This window comes from Aethalodelphis obliquidens, unplaced genomic scaffold (assembly GCF_003676395.1).
Source record: "Aethalodelphis obliquidens isolate GAN/ISIS:26980383/991018 unplaced genomic scaffold, ASM367639v1 scaffold3, whole genome shotgun sequence".
Lineage (NCBI taxonomy): Eukaryota > Metazoa > Chordata > Mammalia > Artiodactyla > Delphinidae > Aethalodelphis > Aethalodelphis obliquidens.
In genome coordinates, this window is record NW_020837947.1 from 81,124,129 (window position 1) to 81,150,476 (window position 26,348).

Below are 26,348 nucleotides of genomic sequence, written 5' to 3' on the forward strand. Positions count from 1 at the left end.
TGTAAATCAACTATACCTCAATAAAAAGCGTGCCAGGCACCGTTGTAAATGCTTTACCCGCGCTAACTTAGCTGGTCCTCACGGCCCCTGCAGGGGGACAGTTGCCACCCCACCTCGCAGACAAGGGCGCTCAGGCACCTGCGCTCGGGCGTCCTGTCAGCACCGCCCAGGCCTACCTGGCCATCTGGCTCCAGAGACAACTTTCTCAATCACTTTGCTCTGCGGCCTCTCTAGAACCAGCGGCCTTAAAACAACCCCTGTGCTCCGCAGTGTGGAGCCTGGGGTCTTGGCCAACCACTTCTTCCTCTTCACCGCACAGCAGTCCAGGGCCAGTTTCCGAAGAACAACTCTGGCTTTGCCTGCAAGCGCCGACAAGGCCCCCACAAGATCTGTCCGTGTGGTTAGGCTTCCCTGCTCTTCTTTAAAGTGAAACTTCATTGTCTCCTCAATTTGATTTTGCAGGAGTGCACCTACCTTTACCCTCCTCACCTGCAGGAGCAGCCCCACGGCTTACGGAGCCCACAGAGCATCCTCTGTGAGAAGTACTCATCAAAAATCTTGCATTCGAAAACAGTAATTCTTATCTGAAGAAGCTGACAGTTGGAACCATGCAAATGTGTTCAAATACCATTTCAAAGACTGTATGTTACTTAATAATTGCTTTCAAAATCCTTACACATTTAATAATATAGGATCTTACTTTGTACCTATAACCAATCCCACAGAAAACCAGTGAACTACAGCCCTCTGTTTGGGAAGTTATGCTCTAAACTATTAAAAAAAGAACAGCTGCCTACTTCAAATAACCTGCTACTCAACTCCTTTCAGCAGCCTAATTGAGAAAAATAATATTTCTGGAGAATTTAATTGTCCAGGGATTTCACGTTTTCTCCTTAGTCTGAAATGAACCATTAAAAAGGCAATACACTGGGTCTTGAATGTTTTGTACCTCTATAATCCATTACAAACACCAAGCTACATTTTCAAGCTACATGTTTTCTTAAAAACAACTTAAACAATGTCATGAAATCTGTCAACACAGTTACTACAGAGATGTTACTAAGAACACTGCTTCATATAAAATGTTCAAAAAGCTCTGCTTCCTTGATTTACAAGTAAAATTTCTCCTCAAGGATCTCGAAAATACACAAGGTTTCATATTTCCTTTTATGCTCTAGCCAGCAAAATGTTCAAAAACTAGGCTAAGACTAAACTAAGTAAATTATGCTTGACTTTATGGCCTGAAAAATCTCTGTTCTATTTTTTTTCCTTTGAGTATTTTTGAGGTTTAATTTTTTTAATATTTAAATGTTTGCTACATCTGGAACTTACTTTGGCATAAATATGTCTTCAACATAGAAATGTTACTTCCTTTAACCAAGTCTATGTATCGTTTTTTAATGACCACACCGTCCCAGCATTCTATTCTATTCTTTCCACCCCCACCCCACCCCACCCAACCCATGCCAATTTTTGTGTTACTTTTGTTCTTTTATGATTGTGAGGTTTGTGTGTGTATCACTGAAGTTCAACTACATATATCTGTATATTTAGGCTTCATGCTGACTAAAAGTAATTTGAAAAGGTCGTAAGAAAAAGTTATGTAATTTCACTGTGAACTATAAAATAAAACCAGTAGAAATAATCATTTTTACATTAGCAATTAACCTTAAGAACTAGCAAGTATGATTTTGAGGATTTAATACTGTCACACTGGACAAAGGGCAAGCCCTTAAAATTACAAATTTCTCTCTAAAAAGCTAAACCGCTCGAAACAAGCCCAAATCAGTCACGAGAACATTTGCTAACTGGGCTGTCTTCCAACCCCTCGGCCCTATCTGCCTATGGAGAACACCCACCCCTGCACAGAAGGGAAGGCCTTCCAGTTAGCGCTCAGGAAGAGGTGGTCTGTTCTTTGTCTTTACCCAGGCGCCCTCTACTGACAGCAAAGCAAAACAGACTACGGAATTATACCTGCAAATTTCATCAGCACAAGGAAAATAAATTTATTTTTTAAATACTTCAAAATCAACATTTTAGGTAAAAATAGATTAAAAACTGACTTTACTATAGAACCAAGAAAAAATACACATCTGTGAACTGACAATTCAGATAACACTCGAATTTTGTATGTGGCATATCCATATTTCAATATACTACTTTTCAATGTTAATCCTTAGGTGCAAGAAGGATTAAAGATTATAAATCCATTTTAAATATTTTCAATAATTTCTCGGTAGGGAAATGTTTACCTGGATCTGTTCCGGTGTCCATTGGTCTAGGTTGACTGACTTGACCCTGGATATATGAACCCCAAGATTCCTATGGATGCCAGCACATCTGATGCAAATAAACACACCAATATTCCAGGAAGCCCATCGAGGACCTAATTACAGAGAAGAAACAGAGAAAAGCTAGTATTAAAAAATAAAATAGGGCTTCCCTGGTGGCGCAGTGGTTGACAGTCTGCCTGCCGATGCAGGGGACGTGGGTTCGTGCCCCGGTCCGGGAAGATCCCACATGCCACGGAGCGGCTGGGCCCGTGAGCCATGGCCTCTGAGCCTGCGTGTCCGGAGCCTGTGCTCCGCAACGGGAGAGGCCACAACAGTGAGAGGCCTGCGTACCGCAAAAAATAAATAAATAAATAAATAAAATAAAATAAAATATAACAGCATATAAGCAGCATTCTGGTTCTTTATACAATCGTAATTAATGGAGGGTTACAGAATTCACACGTTCAAATTTTCAAATGGCACAGCAGCAGCTTGCTAAGAAGATGTGTGTCTTGGCTGTGCTGAAAGGTTATAAATCAACCTTCGAGAACCTTAATGAGTTTACTAATTTTCTTTTCCTAACAGCTTCCCCCCAAATCTGTCTAAGAATTTAAAACTACTTTATGTGAACAGTTTACTCACTCACCATATTTGAACCAGAAGTAGTAATATCCCACAGTAAAAAGTCCTTTATTAAACGGGTAGGGTATTGCTTAAAAGATTACCAACAAGTAAAAATCAAAGAGGTTTTAAAAAATGAAACAGAAATTAGTAGGAAACAGACAACCAACCTAAACAGAAAAATGGACAAAAAGATACAAATGAGTAATTCAGAAGAAATGTACAGCCAATAAACACATAAAAACCCTCACTGGTAATTAGGAGGAAATGCCCTTGAAAACTACAACAACTTCCATTTTGCAATCAACACACTGGGGGGGGGGGATTTTTTAATCCATTAATACTAATTGTAGGATGAGAAACAGCAAGGACTGCCTCAAGAAGCCTTGTATCAACATGAATAAATCTCAGATAGAACCCTGAGATTAAGAAAACTTATAGATGAACTAAGGTGTGTTATAAAATGTTAGCTCTTTGGATCATGGTCAAAAAACTCTGAAAAACACCATAGGGAAACTCACCTAAGTATACAAGAATACAAGCCTCAGCTGTACTATTCTTCATATCTTTGAATGTATTATTTCTTGATAATTTTAAATGCTCTTATGATTATCTTCACATATTGCTTGTACAATTAAAGTAAAATGGAAAATAAAAGTACTATCTGGAAATTATATCAAATATTCAGAAGCTTATATATAACAGATTTCTATAAATCACTTGATTATGAAAAAAAATACAGTAAGAGGTATCAATAAAAACCAAGCTTTTGGGGGGCTTCCCTGGTGGCGCAGTGGTTCAGAATCTGCCTGCCAATGCAGGGGACACGTGTTCGAGCCCTGGTCTGGGAAGATCCCACATGCCACGGAGCAACTGGGCCTGTGAGCCACAATTACTGAGCCTGCGCGTCTGAAGCCTGTGCTCTGCAACAGAGGCCGCGATATTGAGAGGCCTGCGCACCGCGATGAAGAGTGGCCCCCGCTTGCTACAACTAGAGAAAGCCCATGCACAGAAACGAAGACCCAACACAGCCATAAATAAATAAATACATTCAAAAACAAAAAAAAAACAAGCTTCTTTAAAAATTCAGGTTTCTGTTTAAGTACATACTTTTTATCTAAAGGTGAGAATAAATCTACAAAATACCACTGAGTCCAATAATTTCAACCCAGTAAAACTAAACACATTCCCCCAAAATTCCTTAGGAGGGAGGTTACGCATATACAATTTATGCCACAATATCCTGCTTTTAAATTTGAGAAGTGACACCTATAAGCTGACAAACATCTGGGACACGCTCTATTTAAATATGTTTGACTGTCGAGAGTGTCAAAATGAGTTAGTGGTCAACAGACCAGCACGGCCCATGTACTCGGCCACCTCTGAGCTGCATAACTTACCCTGGACTAGTAACAAACTGAGCTACCAGGTTCCCATCTGTTAGATGGAGTTAGAATGGCTGCCCTCAGTACTTAGGTGAGACACGTATGGAAAACATTTTTGAAGTTTTAAAGCACTACTTAAGTGCAAGTTACTGTCATGTTAAGAAATTTCGATAATCAAAATACAATACCTTTCTTTCTCTAGAGAAGTTCCTACATTGGTCTGTAAAACAACTGTATCTCAACTTTCCCTCTCAGGCAGTGGGTCCAGAGCATGAGGAGAAAACAAAGATTTTCAACACACTCCAAGTGGGGCTTCATTGTTACTAAAATAGAATGATTCCCCTCAGAATAATCTGCTACAACCTCAGCCAAATACAAATGGAGACGTTTCTATACAGCACGATTTTCCTGATGTGAAGGCTATGGCTGAATAAACTCGCATAATGGAATATGACTGTCCATGCAGGTAAAAAGCTGTAGCACCCAATACAGTGGTGCATTTTTATAACAACAAAAGAAAGGGACTTTAATGTAAAAAAACCTGGCACAAGAATAACGCTAGCAAAAATTTTTAAATGGCTATATTACTATTGAGCAAAAGCTAGATATAATTAAATGTTAGATGATGTTTAGGTCTTACGAATTTAAGGCTATGAAAACCATTTTATTGATTCCTGCAAGGGAAAAAAAAAAACTTGTTATCACTTATGGGAAACTTTAGCCCCAATCACTTTTTAGCAATTGAAATAATAATGTAATTTTGTCAATGTATCTTTCTTTGGAACATAACTATCATAACTGAACAATATAGTCAAGAACCCCTAAAAATAGACTTTTAAAAGCCTAACCGAAATTACAAATGGGTTATCCACTCTATAAAATTAGCCTTGTGAGCTTAACTAAAAAGCTGGCTTGATAAAATAGTAGTTGCTTAACATGGTAGTCATGCAGTTACAGGTATGAAATCCTCATTTTCTTTCACCAAACTACTCAATGAGTACTTACCAATTCTGTGCCAAGTAAATGCTTTAAAAGACCATGGACACATGATAAAAAGCTAAGTTCCCAGACTCGGGAGGCCACACCAATATAAACAGGTATAACCATTTAAAAAACAATTTGGTGAAATGTAATCAAGTTCTAGATGAATAAACCCTTCCACCAGACGATCTGTTCTCTCTCTCTCTCTCTCTCTCTCTCTCACATACACACACACGTGCTGACACACATACATATATGTTTATCAATTTATAGTCATGATATGACACACCTATGTACACATATACATTCACACATACACAACACACCCTACAGCAGTATTTTAAACAGCAGGTCATAATTCATTAATTTAATCTCAACAAGTATTCACTTTTAAAAGGAAAAAAGATATGAGTGCATCACACAAAGGGTAAATATAACTTTGTTAAACTTTTTAAAAAAAATCAGTTGACATACATATATATACATACAGAAATCAGGTCACGTTATAAAGTGTTGTTTCTCTGGATCACAGTCAAATAAGACTGAAAACACTACAAACAAACTCATACATATATTCGGGACCTCCCTGGTGGCACAGCAGTTAAGAATCCGCCTGCCAATGCAGGGAACACGGCTTTCAGCCCTGGTCCGGGAAGATCCCACATACCACGGAGCAACTAAGTCCATGCGCCACAACTCTAGAGCCCGCGAGCCACACTACTGAGCCTGCGAGCCACAACTACTGAGTCTGTGCGCCACAACTACTGAGCCCACGCGCCGCAACTACTGAAGCCCTCATGCTCTGAGGCCCGCGTGCTGCTACTGAGCCCACGTGCTGCAACTATTGAAACTCACGCACCTAGAGCCTGTGCTCTGCAACAAGGGAAGCCACCACAATGAGAAGCCCACGCACCACATTGAAGAGTAGCCCCCGCTCGCCACAACTACAGAAAGCCCGTGCGCAGCAACAAAGACCCAACACAGCCAAAAATAAATAAAGTTATAAAAAAAAACTCATATATATATACTCAAGAAGCCATCTAACCAGAATATTTTTAGCAGCATGATTTCTAAAAAGATTGACAATACCTTAAAAACGTTCAACACTATGATTGTCTCCATACATGGAATATTACACAACAGTGAAAATGAATAGGCTGCACACATCAACATGGTTGAACGTTATTGTAATCAATTTTAGCACAATGTAAGATCTACGTAAGGGGCAAGGAGGACCCGAGCTACGGAGACAAGTCTGCTGGAAGGCGTGCAGGTCTCACAGAGAGCTTGAAATGAAGTTTAAAGGCTGTCTAGGAGGCCCCTGGCACAGAATATACCAAAACACATCTTGGCAAAGGCTAAACAAGGTGAGGATGGTAGGGGAGTCTGGGAGAGCTGAAGGGCAGGGCATTAGAGTAACAGGAAACCTTCAGGAGCTGACAGCGGAGGCAGCACAGCGGAACACCTCACACAGCAACAAAGGGACAGGCCCAGACCCCGTGGCAAGGCCCGCTGTCCTCTTGCAAGTTCACCACAGCACTCCCACTCACACATGCCCTTTCCTGCCTTCCTGCCTCTGCACGTGTTGCCCCTCCGCTCTGAATGTTCTCTCCAGGCCGCGGCAGGCCGGGCTCACTCGGCCACACACTGCCTCCTCCAGGTGACTTCGGTGACCCTGCAGCTCCAGCTGCCTCCCCCAGCTACCTCTCCCAGCTACTCTCCATCGTTCACAAGACTTACAACAACTCCTCTGAAGTTCACCTAAAAATCTAAGGTGAACAAAAAGACAAATACAGAAAAACACAAATAGATAAACAGCTGGAGGGTTTAACTATTTTAGCAGTTAAGTCTCCCACTAAGAAAAAGAAAAGAACTGCACGGTCAGTTCTAGATCGGTGTCTCCCAGCACATGCACATCCCTGGGGATGTGATGAAAATGCGGATTCTAATCTGGTAGCCCTGGACGGTGCCTGAGACTCTGCAATCCTGACAAGCAACCCAAGATGCCCATGCTGCCATCACAGACCACATTTAGAATAGCAAGATTCCAGATTACTTTTTGTATAAAATGTCTCATAGATAAAATAGTCCATTTTCTGCTGACAGCATCTATCTTCATTTGCCTGTGTGGTTTCTGTCCTTTTCCTCTTCCCATTTTATGTTGTTTGTTACCTCAAATTATCCCTTTTTGTGTTATGATTTTGTTACCAAATTGAAGTAGCTATAGTTATTTTCACTGCTTTCTTTTCCTTTAGCCTTTATGCTGTAATTAAATGTTTAACAACCTATTCTGATACAGTCACAATTTTCTGATTCTATTTACCACCTTACTCAAAGTTTGTGTACTTTTGCCTTTTCATTTCAGGTAGAACATGTCTTGTAAGGCAGGTCTGGTGGTGATGAACTCCCTCAGCTTCTATTTGTCTGGCAGAGCCTTTATTTCCCCTTCATATCTGAAGGGGAACTTTACTTGGCAGAGTATTCTCAGCTGACAGTTCTTCTCTTTCGGTGTTCTCAAAATATCTCTCCCCTCTCTTGGCCTGTAGAGTTTCTGCTGAGAAATCTGCTGGTAGCCTAATGGGGGTTCCTTTACAGGCGACCATCCTTTTTTCCTGGCTGCTTTAAAATTCTTTCTTTGTCATTGACTTTTGATAGTTTTAATATAATGTGTCTTGGAAAAGGTCTTTTTGCATTGAGACAATTAGGGTTCTGTTAGCTTTCCGAGCTTGTATATCCAGTTCCCTCCCCAGGTTTGGGACGTTCTCGGCTATTATTTCTTTAAAAAATATATATTTATTTATTTATTTGGCTGCGCCAGTTGCAGCACATGGGATTTTCGTTGCAGCATGCAGGATCTTTTAGTTGCGGCATACGAACTCTTAGTTGCAGCACGTGGGCTCTTAGTTGTGGCGTGTGGGATCTAGTTCCCTGACCAGGGATCGAACCTGGGTCCCCTGCACTGGGAGCGCGGAGTCTTAGCCACCAGACCACCAGGGAAGCCCCACAGCTATTATTTCTTTAAATAAGCTCTCTGCTCCCCTCACCCGCTCCTCTCCCTCTGGGACACCCATCACCCTAACATTGCCCTTCCTGAATGACTTGGACAGTACTCTCAGAATTTCTTCATTTTGTTTAGATCTTATTTCTCTGTCCTCTTCCACCTGTATCATTTCTATCTCTCTGTCTTCGAGTTTGCTAATTCTCTCTTCCATCTGCTCTGCTCTGTTTCCAGTGCCTTCTAATGTGTTCTTCATCTCCTTTATTGAGCTCTTCAGCTCCAGAATTTCTGTTTGGTTCTTTTTTTAGCGTTTCACTCTCTGCGGTAAAGTAATCCTTCTGTTCATTAATTTTATTCCTGAGCTCACCGAACTGCCTTTCTGACTTTTCTTATAGCTTGTTGAGTTTCTTCATGACAGCTATTCTGAATTCTCTATCAGTCAGACTGCAATATTCCACGACTTTTAAGTTTGGTTTCTGGAGATCCGTCGTTTTCTTTTTGTGATGCCGTGTTACCATGGTTTTTCATGTCACCTGATGAGGTGTTCCTCTGCCAGTGCATCTGAAGTAGTGAACACCTCTCTTCTTTAAGTAAAGCTTTTCTCCAACTTGATTCTAATGATTCAACTGGTTGGTAATTAGAGGCCTTTCTTTTGTTTTCCAGAAGGTGGCGCTAGGGCCCCAGTGTTTGGTTTCTCTTACCTGCACTGCCTCTGATCACATAGGAGGCTCTGCACTTTCCACCCTCCACCACGCCCGTCAGAGGTGTCCCTGGTGCCCTCCGTGACGCTGCTCATGACTCCAGGGTCGCTGGTGCCCTCATGCTCCCGGTGCTGCTGTACTGGGCTGCCACCTACGGCACTGGGATGGCGGCATCCCCACCTTGTCCAGAGTCTCCTGGCTTGCAAGCTCTGCTGCCACAGGGGAGGGTTTAGGGGGCAGCCAGGGCCATGGGGTTGTCAGGTATGCACAGGCCGCCGAGTCAGGGGCGCCACCATGACTGGAGGACCAGGGCCGCAATCCCCCCCCACTGCTGCCCGGCTCCCTGTGACCATGGGCGCTGCTGCAGCCGAGTGGCCAGGCGTGTGCACGGCCTTCTCTGCTTCTACTGGGTTCTCTGGGGCTGCAGGCTCAGCCGCCACGGCTACGGGTCCGGGCTCGCAAGCACTGCCTCGGCTGTTCCCCAGTTCAGCCTCCTCTGTGTGTTCCAGTCCACTCGCCTTTACATGGACAGATGTGTGGAACCCCCCGCATCTGGGGTGCTAGGCGGTGGACCTATGTTGAGTTATAGGCGTTTTACTGGTTGTAGACGGAGCGGGGAAGACAAAGGGGGTGTCTCATGCTGCCACGATGCGGACCTCACCCTCCGACTCTAGATTATGCTTGACAAAGTCTTAATCTCAAGCACTCTGCATACTTCCTGATCTGCTTTCATTATTCTTATTGAGTGTGTGACTTAAGCTGTGAAAATTTATTTTAACAAACTAAGAATCAAATCTGCTGAGGAAAAGAAGTCAAAAGTTTATTGAGAATTCAAATATTGGGTAATATTAAATTATCCATATCACCATCTCACTAAACACAACACAAATAAGCTAGCACCAACTCAACTCATATGAGTCAGCTGATAATCTCAACCACACGAAAGCAAAGCTCCAGTAACAGAACAGAAGGTACTATCTGGCCTCACTGATGTTATGGCACCTTGATTCATATTCATCATCAGTGAATCCTCAAGGACCACTCACAATCCAAACACACCCTGTTCAAAGACTGATAAACGTGGCAACAGTAAGAATGGAAATGAACGAACGTGAGAATCACCAGGAAGAACTGACAAGACTTAGTGACACAGTGACAGGCAGAGGGCACAGACCCAGATGCCTGCAAGTTCTGCTTTAAAGCATAAAGGGATCTAAAGCATACAGGTCCTTGCAGAGTCACAAAGCTTTGCAGGAAATCTGTTGAATGCTTTAAATAACAGTGACGCATCGAGATGAAAATGTCCAGCAAGCAATCAGGAACAGAAGACTAAAGCTCAAACTGGAGGTGTAAAGCACTGCCTTCAAGAGGACACCTGCAGTCTCAAGAACAAAAAGAGCAAAAAAAGAAGAACGCTAAGTCTTATGGAGAAAATGAAGAGCAGTGCAAAACCAGAGAAGGCCCGAGTTAAAATTTAAAAAAAAGATGGTCAAAGTGTCAAAAATTTCAGAGAAGTCCAGAAGAATGGGGCTAGGACAGAACGTGTGGGTCTTCGTTTCTGTACGAGGGCTTTCTCTAGTTGTGGTAAGTGGGGGCCACTCTTCATCGCGGTGTGTGGGCCTCTCACTATGGGGGCCTCTCTTGTTGCGGAGCACAGGCTCCAGACGCGCAGGCTCAGCAGTTGTGGCTCACGGGCCTAGTTGCTCCGCAGCATGTGGGATCCTCCCAGACCAGGGCTCGAACCCGTGTCCTCTGCATTGGCAGGCAGATTCTCAACCACTGTGCCACCAGGGAAGCCCGGACAGAACGTGTGGATGTGCTAACTGAGAAGGCATACGTGACCTCATGGAGAGTAGGCAGGGAAAGAGGGACTGAATTCATTCATTCTGAATTCCATTACCAGGTGGAGGGGGGCAGGAATTTACCTAATCTGAATCCCATTACCCAATTAAACTCTTTCTCCATTTCAGTGTCCAACTCCAAACCTCTACCACATCTATAATCTTGATCCTTCATAAATCAACTTTATTTTGCACTACTCCAAATTACACACTCGGGGAGCCAACTGGTTAGTCAGAAATCAGAAGACTCATTGCTTTCCCTAGAATACAACTCAGTTATCCAGTCTTAAAACTTTCCTGCACACCATTTCCCTTGCCTAGGATGTTCTGCTTGTGACCACACAAATCCTACCTCATCTTCAAGGCCTAACCAGAGTCCCATATTCTCCAAAAAGCCTTTCCGTATGACGCCATACCTCTATTCCGCCTTCCTATAAATGTCTATAGCCCATGACAGCTTCTCTCACACAATACACAGCAAGTACCTGCTGTTTCTTCACTTGTACTTAGTCATGTCTACTAGAGTAAATGGTAAAGTTCTCACCAGGAAGGCTCTCCATGGCCTGCATCACCTAGCGTAAGGTCCAGATAAAGCAGCAGGCAGCGCAGTAAAAACTCTGCCAAGTCTGATGACTTGGTCAAATACACAAGTTCTTTAATACCTGAAGCAATCCATCTGTTTATTTAAAAATGGAAGCACAGGCAAAACCTATGAGGCACAAACTGTTCTTTTTAATATCCTTTTGCCATTCTTCCTTTTAATTAAAAAAAAAAGCCCCCAAGTTTTAACTACAGACATGGCTGCCCAGACAGAGACTCCATTTCTCAGCTCCCCCTGCAGCAAAGTGTGGTCCCATGACCAAGTCCTGGCCAGTGGAATGTGAGCTGAAATGATGTGTGCTGACATTATCCATACTGGGCCTGTTCCCCTTGCCTCTTCCCCTTCCCCATGTGCTGAGAAGATGGGAAGAAGTGAACAACCTGCTACCTTGGATCCAGATATGCAAGCCTCATGGTGAAGAGGACAGAACTACTAGCTCATCTCCAGACTAATGTGAAGAAACAAACTTCTATCCTGTTGAAGCCACAGTATTTGGGGGTCTTTTTGTTACAACAGCTAAGCCTGTAATCTACCTAATTCAATGTGCAGTATATTTGCATGTTGGCAGCAGTCATAAGAACGTACCAGAGATTTATTCCTTACTTCAGAGCCAAAATTGTAAGAAGAGGTGTTTACGAATAATAAAGCACATTTTCATCAAACCTTAGTTTTCTAGACTCAATTTAAATCACCAAATATGTACTAAGTGTCTAGTTTCACCAAAGTATTAAATGAAGGAAACAAAACACAGTTCCTGCCTTCAGGGAGCTTGCACTCTAATAAGTCATTCAGTGGTTACAGTGTAAGTGCAAAGGATGTGGAAACACAAGAGAGGAAAAGATGAATGTAGGGCGGGGATATTAGTACAGCCTTTGCAGAGACAGTGGCAATTCAGGTGGTCACTAAAACGTAAGTCCAGTTACAGCAGGTAAGGTCTGGACAAGGTATAAGGACAAGGTACATTCTACGTAAAATGCACAGTGGCCCTTCCACCTTGAAGAGCTTCAGCTGTGCTGTAATGCTGCAGCCAAAAAATACAATACCACAGCACCTGATTTCTGCTAAGTTTCTTATTTAAATACTGATTTGATTTTTTTTTAGGTTGTGATATATATATGCACCTAAAATTTGTATAGTACAAGTGACTACTAGCTTTCAGATAGAGATTAAAGACAGTTTTAAAGCACAGAAAGTAGAAAGACTGAGGTTTCCTGAATGAGAAACCATTATATATCTAAATAATGTAAAAACATACTATATATCTAAAAAAAAAGAACAGGCATTTTACTGAGAATTCATTATACTTTCCTTATAGATCTCATACCATTTGAGAAATAAGATGAAATCGTATGCTCTTCTGAGAAGAAACTTCTCAAGTTTCTGATTACCATGACAGACCAGCAAATAGAAAAGCTTCTTTGAATTTTTTATGAGGAACAAAGAACATATCACTAACTGCTAACGTAACTTCCTGTCAAGACTTAATCCTTCCATAAAGCTTTCTCCAATTCCCCTAAAACTTTTTACATAACATTTATCACAGTGATTTACAGTTAACTGTTTTAGCTGTCTTTTCTGTGACACAGTGATCTCTTTGAGCACAGAGACTTCATTTTATTGATCTTTGCATGCTCTGTACCCAGCACAACGTCTGGTATAAAACCGTAGGCAGTCTCTAGCTTACAAATGATACCTAAGACCTTGTACCACCGGAGTTACTGCTGCCAAAACATGCAGGAAAGTATTTTTAGAGGAAACTAACATCTTACTGAACATGCAAGACATTATTCATTGTATTTCTAGGAACCCTGCCTGATTTAATCCTAATAAACATATGAGGTAGATAATATTACCACACCATTTTTAGGACTGAGAAGTTTTGGGCCAAAACAAAGGAAAAATGCTAGAAAGCGGGACAGAGAGCTAAGAGTATGCCATGGGCAGATGCCAAACTGCACTTGTGAATACGCTGCATCTCCTACGATGATAATTCCATCCTTCCAAACAAAATTCCCTTCCACTGGATGACTGGTTTGAAATGCCAAGTCACTTATTGTTGAAGCTAGTAATACAGATTTAAAGATGCAAATAATCTCTTTATCTCTGTATAAGTATCAATTCTTCCCACATTATTATAAGTTCATTTAATTCTTTCCTCATAATACCCAAGATTAGAGGCAGTAAGAACTGTATTTGGTCTGGTTTTATTTGTTGGAGAAGGAAATTGCCAAGGATAGAGAATTTTGACCAAGGGGAACAGAGGGGAGGAGGGCAAAATCACCTGGGACGGGAAAGGTAATCCACACGGCAGCATCCTATGAGTGGTGGCTGGGTTTCTAGGGAAAGGGAGACACACCAAGCAGTAAAGGGGTCCTGAAGAGGAGCCACCTACACCGAAACGCGGCCAGGACCAAGGCTGAGCCGAGGACGGCGGCCTTTTTGTTTTGCTGCCACGAGGCGCTTCATTCCTCACCCAGGAGCACTGACTGCCTTTCAGGGCTCACAGTCGGCTAAGTTTCAGGCCAGGTCTGCTTAAGGACGACCAAGAGAGCCAGCAACAGCCCATAAGACATGTTTTCCACATGTAAACAGCTAAACCACTAACCTGCAAAAGAACCAGTGTGGAGGTAGGGGTGGGGGGGCGCGAGCCTGCGGGTAAGCATGAGGGATCTTTCTGGAATGACAGGAATGTGCTAAATGTGCTAGCGGTGCCAGTTACAAAACTCTGCTAATACGTGAAAAATCATGAAGTATACACTTAAAAGAAGTGAAGTTTAAAGCATGTAAATTATCATCTCAGTAAGGCTGCTTAAAAAAACAACAACTTTATACGTGTCTTTAAATGTGGGAATGAAATATCATACATTCCTTTTACTACTTTTTCTTTAATTTACCAAAAAAGGAAGAATGGCAGCCAGTAGGGGAACCAGTAGGCTGAAGTTGAGAAGACGTTACAGGGTGATCTCAGGACGTAAGGTCTGGCAGATACACAGAAGCGTCGGCCAGGAAGACACGGACACAGATCGTGTTAAAACGGTTTCATAATTAAACCCATAAGTTTAAACAGTAGTTCCATTAATACTATTTCAACAGCAGTTATTTTAAAGTGCCAAACAGCTTCTTCCAGCAAACATACTCAACAGAATGTGTAGTTCACTTTTTAACAAAATTATTTCTATACAATTTTTAAAGGTTGCACTCCATTTACAGTTATTACAAAATATTGGCTATAATCCCCATGTTGTACACTACATCCTTGTAGCCCATCTTACACCCAATAGTTTGTACCTCCCCCTCCCCCTATCTTGCCCCTCCCCCCTTTCCCTCTCCCCACTGGTAAACACCAATTTGTTCTCTATATCTGTGAGTCTTCATTCTTTTTTGTTTTATTCACTACTTTGTTGTATTTCTTAGATTCCACATATAAGTATTTGTCTTTGTCTGACTTACTTCACTAAGCGTAATACCCTCCAAGTCCATCCATGTTGCTGCAAATGGCACTATTTCATTCTTTTCTATGGCTGAGTAATATTCCATTGTATATATGTACCACACCTTCTTTATCCATTCATCTGTCAATGGACACTCAGGTTGCTTCCACATCTTAGCAAAGGTAAATAATGCTGCTATGAACACTGGGGTGCATGTATCCTTTCGAATTAGTGTTTTTGGTTTTGTTAGATACATACCCAAGGGTGGAATTGCTGGGTCATATGGTAGTTCTATTTTTAGTTTTTTGAGAAGCCTCCATACTGTTTTCCACTATGGCTGCACCAACTTATTGGGCTGGCCGAAAGTTTTGTTCATTTTTTTCCATAAGATGGCTCTAGTAGCACTTAGTTGTCTTTAACGTCATTCGAAACAATTCTGTTAGATTGTATGAGACAGCTTTCATATCAGCGTGCATTTAAAAAGACTTATCAAAATTGGTGAATTATTGTGGAACCATTTTAATATTGAAGATGGAAGAAAAAAAGCAACATTTTCAGCATATTATGCTTTATTATTTCAAGAAGGGTAAAAACGCAACCAAAACACACAAAAAAATTTGTGCAGTGTATGGAAAAGGTGCTATGATGACTGAACGTGTCAAAAGTGGGCTGCGGGGGCTTCCCTGGTGGCGCAGTGGTTGAGAGTCCACCTGCCGACGCAGGGGACACAGGTTCGTGCCCCGGTCCAGGAGGATCCCACATGCCATGGAGCAGCTAGGCCTGTGAGCCATGGCCGCCGAGCCTGCGCATCCGGAGCCTGTGCTCCGTAGCGGGAGAGGCCACGACAGTGAGAGGCCCGCGTACCGCAAAAAAAAAAACAGAAATGTGGCCTGCAAAGTTTTATGCCGGAGATTTCTCGCTGGACGATGCTTCACGGTCGGGTAGACCAGTTGAAGTTGACAGCAATCAAATGGAGACCTTAACTGAGAACAAGGAACGTTATACCACGCGGGAGATAGCTGACATACTCAAAATATCCAAATCAAGCACTGAAAATCATTTGCACCAGCTTGGGTATATTAATCGCTTTGATGTTTGGGTTCCACGTAAGTTAAGCGTAAAAAACCTTCATGACCGTATTTCTGTGTCCAATTCTCTACTTAAACGTAATGAAAACGTTCCATTTTTAAAACAAACTGTGACAGGTGATGAAAAGTGGATACTGTACAACAATGTGGAACGGAAGAGATCATGGGGCAAGGGAAATGAACCACCACCAACCACATCAAAGGCCAGTCTTCATCCAAAGAAGGTGATGTTGTGTATATGGTGGAACTGGAAGGGAGTCCCCTATTATGAACTCCTTTCAGAAAACCAAATGATTAATTCCAACAAGTACTGATCCCAATTAGACCAACTGAAAGCAGCACTCGACAAAAAGCATCCAGAATTACTCAACAGAAAACGCATAATCTTCCATCAGGATAATGCAAGACTCCAAGTTTCTTTGATGACCAGGCAAAAACTGTTACAGCTTGGCTGGGAAGTTCTGATTCATCTGCCATAGTCACCGGACATTGCACCTTTGGACTTCCATTTATTTCAGTCTTTACAAAATTCTCTTAATGGAAAATTTTCAATTCCCTAGAAGACTGTAAAAGGCACCTGGAACAGTTCTTTGCTCAAAAATTTAAAAAGTTTTGGGAAGATGGAATTACGAAGTTATCTGAAAACTGACAGAAGGTAGTGGAAAATGGGTGAATATGTTGTTCAATACAATTCTTGGTGAAAATGAGAAATGTGTCTTTTATTTTTACTTAAAAACCGAAGGCACTTTTTGGCCAACCCAATACATTCCCACCAACAGTGCACAAGGGTTCCCTTTTCTCCACATCCTCACCAACATTTGTGATTTGTGTTCTTTTTGATGATGGCCATTCTGACAGGTGTGAGGTGATACTTCATTGTGGTTTTGATTTGCACTTCTCTGCTGATTAGCGATGTTGAGCATCTTTTCATGTGTCTGCTGGCCATCTGCATTTCTTTTTTTTTTATTATTAATCTACTTATTTAATTTTGGCTGTTTTGGGTCTTCGTTACTGCGCGCAGGCTTTCTCTAGTTGCAGCGAGCAGGGGCTACTCTTCATTGCAGTGCACGGGCTTCTCACTGCGGTGGCTTCTCTTGTGGAGCACAGGCTCTAGGCATGCAGGCTTCAGTAGTTGTGGCACATGGGCTCTAGGGTGCGCGGGCTTCAGCAGTTGTGGCTCGCGGGCTCTAGAGCGCAGGCTCAGCAGTTGTAGCGCAAGGGCTTAGTTTCTCTACGGCATGTGGGATCTTCCCGGACCAAGGATCGAACCCATGTCCCCTTTGTTGGCAGGCAGATTCTTAACCACTGCACCAGGGAAGTCCCATCTGCATTTCCTCTTTAGAAGAATGTCTGTTCAGTTCTTCTGCCCATTTTCTAATTGGGTTGTTTGTTTTTCTAATGTGGAATTGTACGAATTGTTTACATATGTTGGATATTAACCCCTTATCAGTCATATCATTTGCAAATATCTTCTCCCTTTCAATAGATTGTCTTTTCTTTTTGTAGATGGTTTCCTTTGCTATGCAAAAGCTTTTAACTCTAATTAGGTCCCAATTGTTTCTTTTTGCTTTTATTCCCTTTACTTTTTTAGGAGACAGATCTAAAACATATACTGCCATGATCTATGTCAAAGAGTGTTCTGCCTATGTTTTCCTTTTTAGTTTATTTTTTAAAACACTAAATATTTTAACATACAATATTTTACTAGGAAGGAAATAAAATGTTCTTTAAAATATCCTTTTTTGGGCTTCCCTGGTGGCGCAGTGGTTGAGAGTCCGCCTGCCGATGCAGGGGACACGGGTTTGTACCCCGGTCCGGGAAGATCCCACATGCCGCGGAGCGGCTGGGCCCATGAGCCATGGCCGCTGAGCCTGTGCGTCTGGAGCCTGTGCTCCGCAACGGGAGAGGCCACAACGGTGAGAGGCCCGCGTAGCGCAAAAAAAAAAAAAATTAAATTAAAAACTAACTAAATAAAATATCCTTTTTTAAAAAATCTGAAAGTAACATTTTGGTATGACCTACTTGTCTACGGTTGATCTACCTCATATTCACATTTTTCTGTAAAGTGGCATCAGTAATGCAACAACATGACAAGTAGGGATAACATCTGACAGTTTGTGCACAACTTTTCAAGATTCAAAAAGAGTCACTACAATGCTGATTACAAGTCAGGTTCCACGTGCTATTTTAATCAATCATTTTCTGGAGGCTAGAATATGAAGCATTAATACAGGCCAAGTGAGTGTGAACACTCAAAAATGAGCTCACAGCAACTTTCTACCTTAGGTAGTTAATTTCTTCTCCTAAAATTTGTCTGAAACAGGACTGACATTAAATAGTTTAAAAGGGGGGGGGGGATTTTTGTTTTATTTTTTTCAGAAAAAAGAAATGACCTGGGCTTCCCTGGTGGAGCAATGGTTAAGAATCCGCCTACCAATGCAGGGGACACGGGTTCGAGCCCTGGTCCAGGAAGATCCCACATGCTGCTGAATAACTAAGCCCGTGTGCCGCAACTACTGAGCCTGCACTCTAGAGCCTGCGAGTCACAACTACTGAGCCCAAGTGCCACAACTACTGAAGCCCACACTCCTATAGCCCGTGCTCCGTGACAAGAGAAGCCAGCGCAATGAGAAGCCCGCGCACTGCAACAAAGAACAGCCCCCACTCGACACAACTAGAGAAAGCCCGTGCGCAGCAACGAAGACCCAACACAGCCAAAAATAAAATAACTTATAAATAAATAAATAGTTTAACATGGTCTGCCTGGTCCACGTGAAACCGTGAGGAAAGGCAAGTTCAAAACGTGCTATCAGTAAACATGATCTTCACTAAAAACAAGGAATTAGCTCACTAGTTTTAACTTAAAATAAAAATCCACTTGGGAAAAATACTTTTTTTTAGTACTACAAGACTTAATTTTTTTGTTTCTGCTGCCAGAATACATGTTGGTAGTTATAAGGAAGAGGGTGCAGGCATGAAAGAACAAAGTAAAGAAGCCAAAAGTGAGTTACTATTTTATAAAGTCAGGGAGTATACACAGCATAGTTGTGAAGAACAGATTTTTCAGACTGCAGGTAACAGCCCATTATGTGTTATATCTATTCTGGGTTAAACATAACAATACAGAACAGAACAGAGTGTGCGACATTACAGTAAGAGTCACTATCCACGAAACAGTTCTTTCAGTCATACGTACGTATGTACTGACTCACCATGTGAAATGTTTTTTTCTCAATGTGTCTCCAAGACAAAAGTTTGAGCCACTGCTGACTCCACCATTTTATTGTGTGAGTTTGGACCCCTCCCTAAGCTTTGGTTTCCCTATCTGTGAAATGGTGCTGAAAATAGAAAGCTGACAATAATGGTTGTGGAAGACATCAAATGAGATAATCTTCATGAAACACAGTATCTGACACAAAGTAAGCTCTTGGAAAGTATTAATTTTTCATTAATATATAACCCAATTAAGCATGCTAGGTATTACCCCTCTGAAGATTGGCTTGTTAAGATTTTTCATTTTAATTTTTAAGTAAGATCACTTGGATCATATAAAGATAAAAACCAAAGCAATAAACCCCAACAGTAAATGTTTTCTTAAAGAAATCAAAATAAGATCCACCAACTTTGCCGTCAAAATCTTGATCTATCACCAGGCCAAGATTTGAACAGAATGGTAAGGTTTGGCGCCTCTGTTTCCCTTTGGGTGTTTCTAATTACACCATTATCCAAAACTTTTTAATTTTTTTCTCTCCCTAACCAAGCGTCACCACTCTTCCCCATTCAGGCCTTCATTCCTTGGTAAACATGCCAAACTGCCACACTTCACACAATCGTAGTGGACCTTAGGTTCATGAAGTAGTTACTCAATGAAGGCAGCATAACAGCTCTTCTACAGAGAAAGACCCGCATCTGAACAGCCAAGACACTTAAACGGCTATGAACTACAGACAAATTATGTGACCCCTCTAAACGTCAGTTTCCAAAACTATCAAACAGGGCGACTTCATCTACACCTTTTAGGGTCCCTTGAAATTACAGCACCTAGCACAGAGGGAACTATACATGTCAAGTCTAGTCCCCTTTACTGACAAGGCCATCCTGTCACTCCTTAAACATTTCAAGTAATAGAGTGTTACCATCTTGCAGCCTACACGAACCACACTCAATTACATCTATCAGAAAATTCTCTCTTATACTAATATGAAAATGCCACGAGTTCAAAGGAGGAACAGATCAGGATGAGCTGAAGCAGCAGGACGCAGTTTCATTCAAAGGCAGCTTCTGGAATGCAGTGGGACCTGAAGTGGGCCAGGGGAGACGGATGAGGGTCAGATGAGCAGAGAAAACTTAGAAGGTTAATCGTTCATTCACTCATTCATTGACTCGCCGTCATCAAAAATGTGCTGAATGCTTATTATGTGCCAAGAACTTTCTACATGGTGGGGATCCAGAAGGGAAATAGAACACATGAAAGTCCCTGCCCTCATGAGCTACGTGTTCCAGTGGAGCAAGAGAGAGACACAAACAAGCTATAAAATGTTTAGGATCTCAGATTGTGATAAGGGCTATGGAGAAAAGAAAATTAAGTGGGTACGGAGAATAGCAAGTGCTTAGAAAAAAAGCTGGGATGCAATTTTAAATACAACGGTCAGGGAACACAACACTGATGAAGTGGCATTTGAGCAGAGCCCCAAAGCAAGGAAACAGGCAGATATCTGGGGAAAGGGTTCCAGACGGAGAGAATAACAAGCACATAGACCCTGAGGTAATTCCAGTAGGATTAAAAACCACACACACACACACATGTAGAGTGAAGGCACATAGCACCTCTGGTCAGTAGCTTCTAACAAAACATGAAGGATAAGAGCATAAGTGAAAATACAGGCGGAAGACACTGCAAAGAGTCTGGACTCCCAAATTTGATTTTATGCTATTAGCAACAAGGACTCACTGAACAGTTATGAACAGGCCAGTGAAATGAATGAAACCACAGCTTAAGAAAAAGCGTAATGAATGCTCGATTATTCAGAGTTTACAATTATCTGTTAACTACACAGTAACAAAAAGTAACTTGCTTTTTCTTCACCTTCTTCAGATGCTGGCTCAATTAACACCAACTTTCAACATTAAGTGAAAAAATGAATCTAAATAATTAGCGTCTTTATATTTTTGACATATACATTTTATATATTAAAACTATGGCTTTAAAAAAAAGCCTTGATATGGGGAAAGCAGAAACTGTGGCTAACATGATATTCTGAATTAGCTACAAAGTTCAACTACTTTTTTGTCTTTCACGTTCACGAATAATGGAGATGGCTGATTAAGCCCACTTCATGTCTTCGGCATCAGTAATAAATCAATGAAACACTGATAAATCACGACTTCAACAAACATCACTGTGGAACATACCAGTCTTGTTTGCATTTTTAGCGTGAGGACTCAGTGCAAAGACTAAGCCAAATTCTGTACCTGTTTGAGAACAGCAAGCTATAATTACATAAACAGATGTTTTCAACAGTACAAAAAAGAATGCGATGATCTCTGAAACATGAAATATGTAATAATATGCTGCAGACCATAATCAAATGTTTTGACTTGAAAAAACTCTGTGACATCAGTCAGCAAAGTAACATCAAATTTATATCTGAAGAGCTTATCATAAGAGACTTCCTCTACAAACAAAGTCAGCCTGTAGAGGACGGGGAGGACGGACTTGGTGGCTGGCCCCTGCTGCATCCAGCAAGTCGGCAGAGGCAGGCCTGGAACTGAAATGGGGCGGCAGGGCAGCAGCAGCATCAGTAGTCCTGCCACGTCCTCCTGTGTTGTGCCAGTGGCTCTAAGCATTACATGAAAACAAATGTTCTGAGAAAATTCAATGTAACTATTCTCTCCAGGGAGCCTAGGGAAAGTTAAGGTTTCAGTAAAAAGAAACAGAAGTTTTAAAATTAATTTTCTTTTTGTGCCCCTTTTCTACTAAAATATTATACTGAGTTCCAGGTTTCTAGCCAACATGAAGGAACAGACACTGAGTTTACCCTATTGACTTAAAAAACCTTAAAAACCAAACAAACTATATAAGACAATATTCCTGAAGAGACTGGGAACGAAGAGACGGAAGAGGAAGCACTTCCTGCCTGGGGGAAGTCCTCGCCATGCACCGGGAAGATAAATCGAGGAGCAGCCCGGTGGTCTCCCTACAATGGAGCCAGGACCACAGAGATCAAATGGCTAGATTCCCTAAGGCAGAGTACAGGAGAGGAGGGAGGCACACAGAGAACGCCTGTTCTGTGAAAGATCACCTTCAGGTACACAACCAAGTACTACTAATCTGCAAGTATGAGGAACCCACAGAAGACAGGGAAAGTACCATCCAAAGCTCAAAACAGTCAAGGATCGTGTCTGTGCCCATCAGCCAGACCAGAGAACCTCATCACTCATGGAGCATCAGATGGGGAATTCAGAAGAATCTTGCCTATTAGCAGGGAAAACTAACTCTAGAGTAAATGCTGCTCTAGTTTCACCTAACAAAGCTTACAAGCAAGATCTGAAAGGGTCAGACTATTTCCAAATAACTGCATCAAAAGAAAAAAAACCCTCAAGCATATTTATAGAAACACAAAAAAATCCAGAACCAACAAGCAAAATTCACAATATCTAGCATCCAATAAAACATTACCAGGCATGCTAGAAGCGGGAAAATACTATCTATAGAGAGGAGAAAAGTCAATCAATTGAAACTGGCCCCAAAATAACATAAATGATAAGATTAGGAGACAAAGACATTATTATCACCTGTGACCTCCATATGTCCAAGAAGTTACAGGAAAGACTGAACAAGGGCTTCCCTGGTGGCGCGGTGGTTGAGAATCTGCCTGCTAACGCAGGGGACACGGGTTCAAGCCCTGGTCTGGGAGGATCCCACATGCCGCAGAGCAACTAGGCCCGTGAGCCACAACTACTGAACCTGCGCGTCTGGAGCCTGTGCTCCGCAACAAGAGAGGCCCCCATAGTGAGAGGCCCACGCACCGCGATGAAGAGTGGCCCCTGCCTGCCGCAACTAGAGAAAGCCCTCGCACAGAAACAAAGACGCAACACAGCAAAAATAAATTAAAAAAGAAAGAAAGAAAAGACTGAACAAGTAGAGGCATGGAATGGGATGGGGGGGAATGTATATATATGTATATATATGTGTGTGTGTATATATATATATGTGTGTATATGTATGTATTTGTGACTACTACAGATGCAAACTACAATGCCTAAGATAAAATACACACTGGGGAGAATTAAGAGGAGATTAGACAACACATAAAAATATATTAAAGAGGACTTCCCTGGTGGTGCAGTGGTTAAGAATCCGCCTGCCAATGCAGGGGACACAGGTTCGAGCCCTGGTCCAGGAAGATCCCACATGCCGCAGAGCAACTAAGCCTGTGAGCCACGACTACTGAGCCCGCGCACCTAGAGCCCGTGCTCTGCAACAAGAGAAGCCACCGCAATGAGAAGCCCTTGCACCACAACAAAGCAGCTACACTACTGGGCACTCACCAAATAAACGGAAACTTACACAAATGTACAGCATTATTTCTAACAGTCAAAAACTAGAAACAGCCCAGAGTTCCTTCAACGAGTGAATGATTATACAAACTGTAGGACATACATACCATAAGATTCCACTCCTTTTTTAAAAATTTTATTTATTTGTTTATTTTTGGCTGCGTTGGGTCTTCGTTGCTGTGCTCAGGCTTTCTCTAGTTGCAGCAAGTGGGGGCTACTCTTCGTTGCGGTGTGTGGGCTTCTCATTGCGGTGGCTTCTCTTGTTGCAGAGCACGGGTTCTAGGCACGCGGGCTCAGGAGTTGTGGCTTGTGGACTCTAGAGCGCAGGCTCGGTAATTGTGGCACACGGGCTTAGTTACTCCGTGGCATGTGGGATCTTCCCGGACCAGGGCTCAAACCTGTGTCCCCTGCATTGGCAGGCGGACTCTTAACCACTGAGCCACCAAGGAAGTCCCAATTCTACTCCTTAATAAAACAGAAAACTATTAATACATGTAACAACCTGGGTGAATCTCCCAAGAATTACACTGAGCAAATAAAGCCAATCCCAAAGTATCAGACATTCCCATTCATATAACATTTTTTAAATGACAAAATTTTACAAGTGGAACCAAATGTAAAATAGACAGCTAGTGGGAAGCAGCCACATAACACAGGGAGATCAGCTCAGTGCTTTGTGACCACCTAGAGGGGTGGGATAGGGAGGGTGGGAGGGAGGGAGACGCAAGAGGGAGGAGATATGGTGATATATGTATATGTATAGCTGATTCACTTTGTTATAAAGCAGAAACTAACACACCATTGTAAAGCAATTATACTCCAAAAAAGATGTTTAAAAAAAAGGTACCTTCCTTTGTCAAAAAAAAATTAAAGCCATTTTTATAATCATTAAAGATTCATAACAGTTGAAATTAAAAAAAGAAAATTTTACAAATGGAAAACAGATTCGTGGTTGCCAGAAGCAGGGATGGGAGGGGGCACGGGGGATGGGAGGAAGGCGTGTGTGGCTATAAAAGAGCAACACGAGAGATCCTGGTGGTGCTGGAACTGTACAGAAAACATGCCCTCACGCACACACGAATGCAAGTAAAACTGCAGAAATCACTGTAAAATTGGCAATTGTATCAATGTCAATATCCTAGTTGTGATACTGTAGTTTTGCAAAATGTTGCCATTAGAGAAATCTGGGTAAAATGTATTCTTTTTAAACAATCAACATATATTAAGTATGATTCACAATGTCACAAAGTCTTAGTTTCTCTACATATGCTCTGATTTATATCTTTCATTCCATCCCAAACACACACCAAAAGGAGAAAGCAGCTATCACCTCAATTAAATGGCACAGAGAAAGATGGCCAATATTTTTAACTTTAACTTTAATCTTCAAAACAGAGAAAGAAAACACTAGAAATGCTCAATGCTCTACATTGAGAAAACTGTACCGTAATCATTTGGCAATAAAAGCAGTAAATTACAGGGCTTCCCTGGTGGCGCAGTGGTTGAGAGTCCGCCTGCGGATGCAGGGGACGCGGGTTCGTGCCCCAGTCCGGGAAGATCCCACATGCCCCGGAGGGCTGGTCCCATGAGCCATGGCCACTAAGCCTGCGCGTCCGGAGCCTGTGCTCCGCAACGGGAGAGGCCACAACAGTGAGAGGCCCGCGTACCGCAAAAAAAAAAAAAAAATTGCAGTAAATTACATGGTACAAAAAAATCTTAATAAACTAAAATCCTACTAAACATATTCCCTCAGTTAAAACTGTTTTCATATGAAAAGGGTACATGCCAAAGAAAGAAATTCGTTGTAAATGTAAAAACAATGATTACTTCATGACAATGATAATCCTTGTTATTTAAAACTCAGAACAGCACTGTCAACTGAACTTTCTGAGATATGAAAACATTCTTTAATCTGCACTGTCCAACACAGTAGCTATTAGCCATTTGTGTGGCTTTCAGGCCTTGATATGTGGCTAGTGGGAGTAAGGAAGTGAATATTTAAGTTCGCTTAAACAGCATATGGCTAGTGGCCAACCACACTGGACAGAGCAGATCTAGAACTTACAGAAAAGTTCAGAAAAGAATACGAACACACACAATATAAAAATGATCATCAGTGTGGTAGAGACAGTCATATTTCTCACCCACAGCACTATCGGCCTCTGGGGAAGAACAATTCATCGTGCAGGATTTCCCTAAGAAGAATACAGTCCTTTCAAACAATAAAGGTTTTTTTCCCGCAAATTTGTTTTTTTGGCCACTCTTGATATTACAGGGTATTATTTCATTCAAACGAATGACTGAAGCTACAGAGTTAAGAGCAATAGTACATTTTGACCAGCAGAGGGCAGAGAGACGTCACAAACACCACACTTTATATGCCAATTTCAAATGTCTGAGAAGTCCAAATGTATTGAATCCAAAGGCACTACTATATTCACTTACACAAAAGGGACTGTACCTACTGAAGTAAAAGAGGAAATGTGCTAAAAGAAACGTATATTTTTCAAAAATAAACTAGCAGGTCTCCCCAGAAAAGTTTTGTCAATTTTATCAGTTTATTTAAGAGTTAACTGTAATTCCTTAAACAAAACAAAATAACCCTGGCAAATAAAATGTCAACCAAGCCTTAATTTCAAGGTCATTTACTTACATATTAACACTTTTCCATGGGTTGCAAAATAAATTCTAAACAATTTTCCTCACAGTGTAAAAGCTGTCAGCATCCGTAGGAAAATAAAGCATTCCATTCAAAAATAAACTAAACGCGGAAAACAAAACAAACAATGGCATCTGGCAAAGGTGCTAAGAAGCGGCCCAGGTGTGCATGAGGACCACCAGAGAGACGCCGGCACGCTGAGACCCACC

At 41.8% G+C, this 26,348-nt stretch overlaps 1 protein-coding gene across 4 annotated transcripts in view; it reads right to left on the reverse strand.

Moving 5' to 3' along the window:
• Positions 1-26,348, reverse strand: part of SMAP1 (small ArfGAP 1) — a 150,693-nt gene that overhangs the window by 100,690 nt on the left and 23,655 nt on the right. For all 4 annotated transcript variants that reach the window (XM_027093001.1, XM_027092993.1, XM_027093008.1 and 1 more), the window contains exon 2: positions 2,253-2,386. In XM_027093001.1, the coding sequence (XP_026948802.1) occupies positions 2,253-2,386 (134 nt within the window). The remainder of the gene's footprint in view (positions 1-2,252; positions 2,387-26,348) is intronic.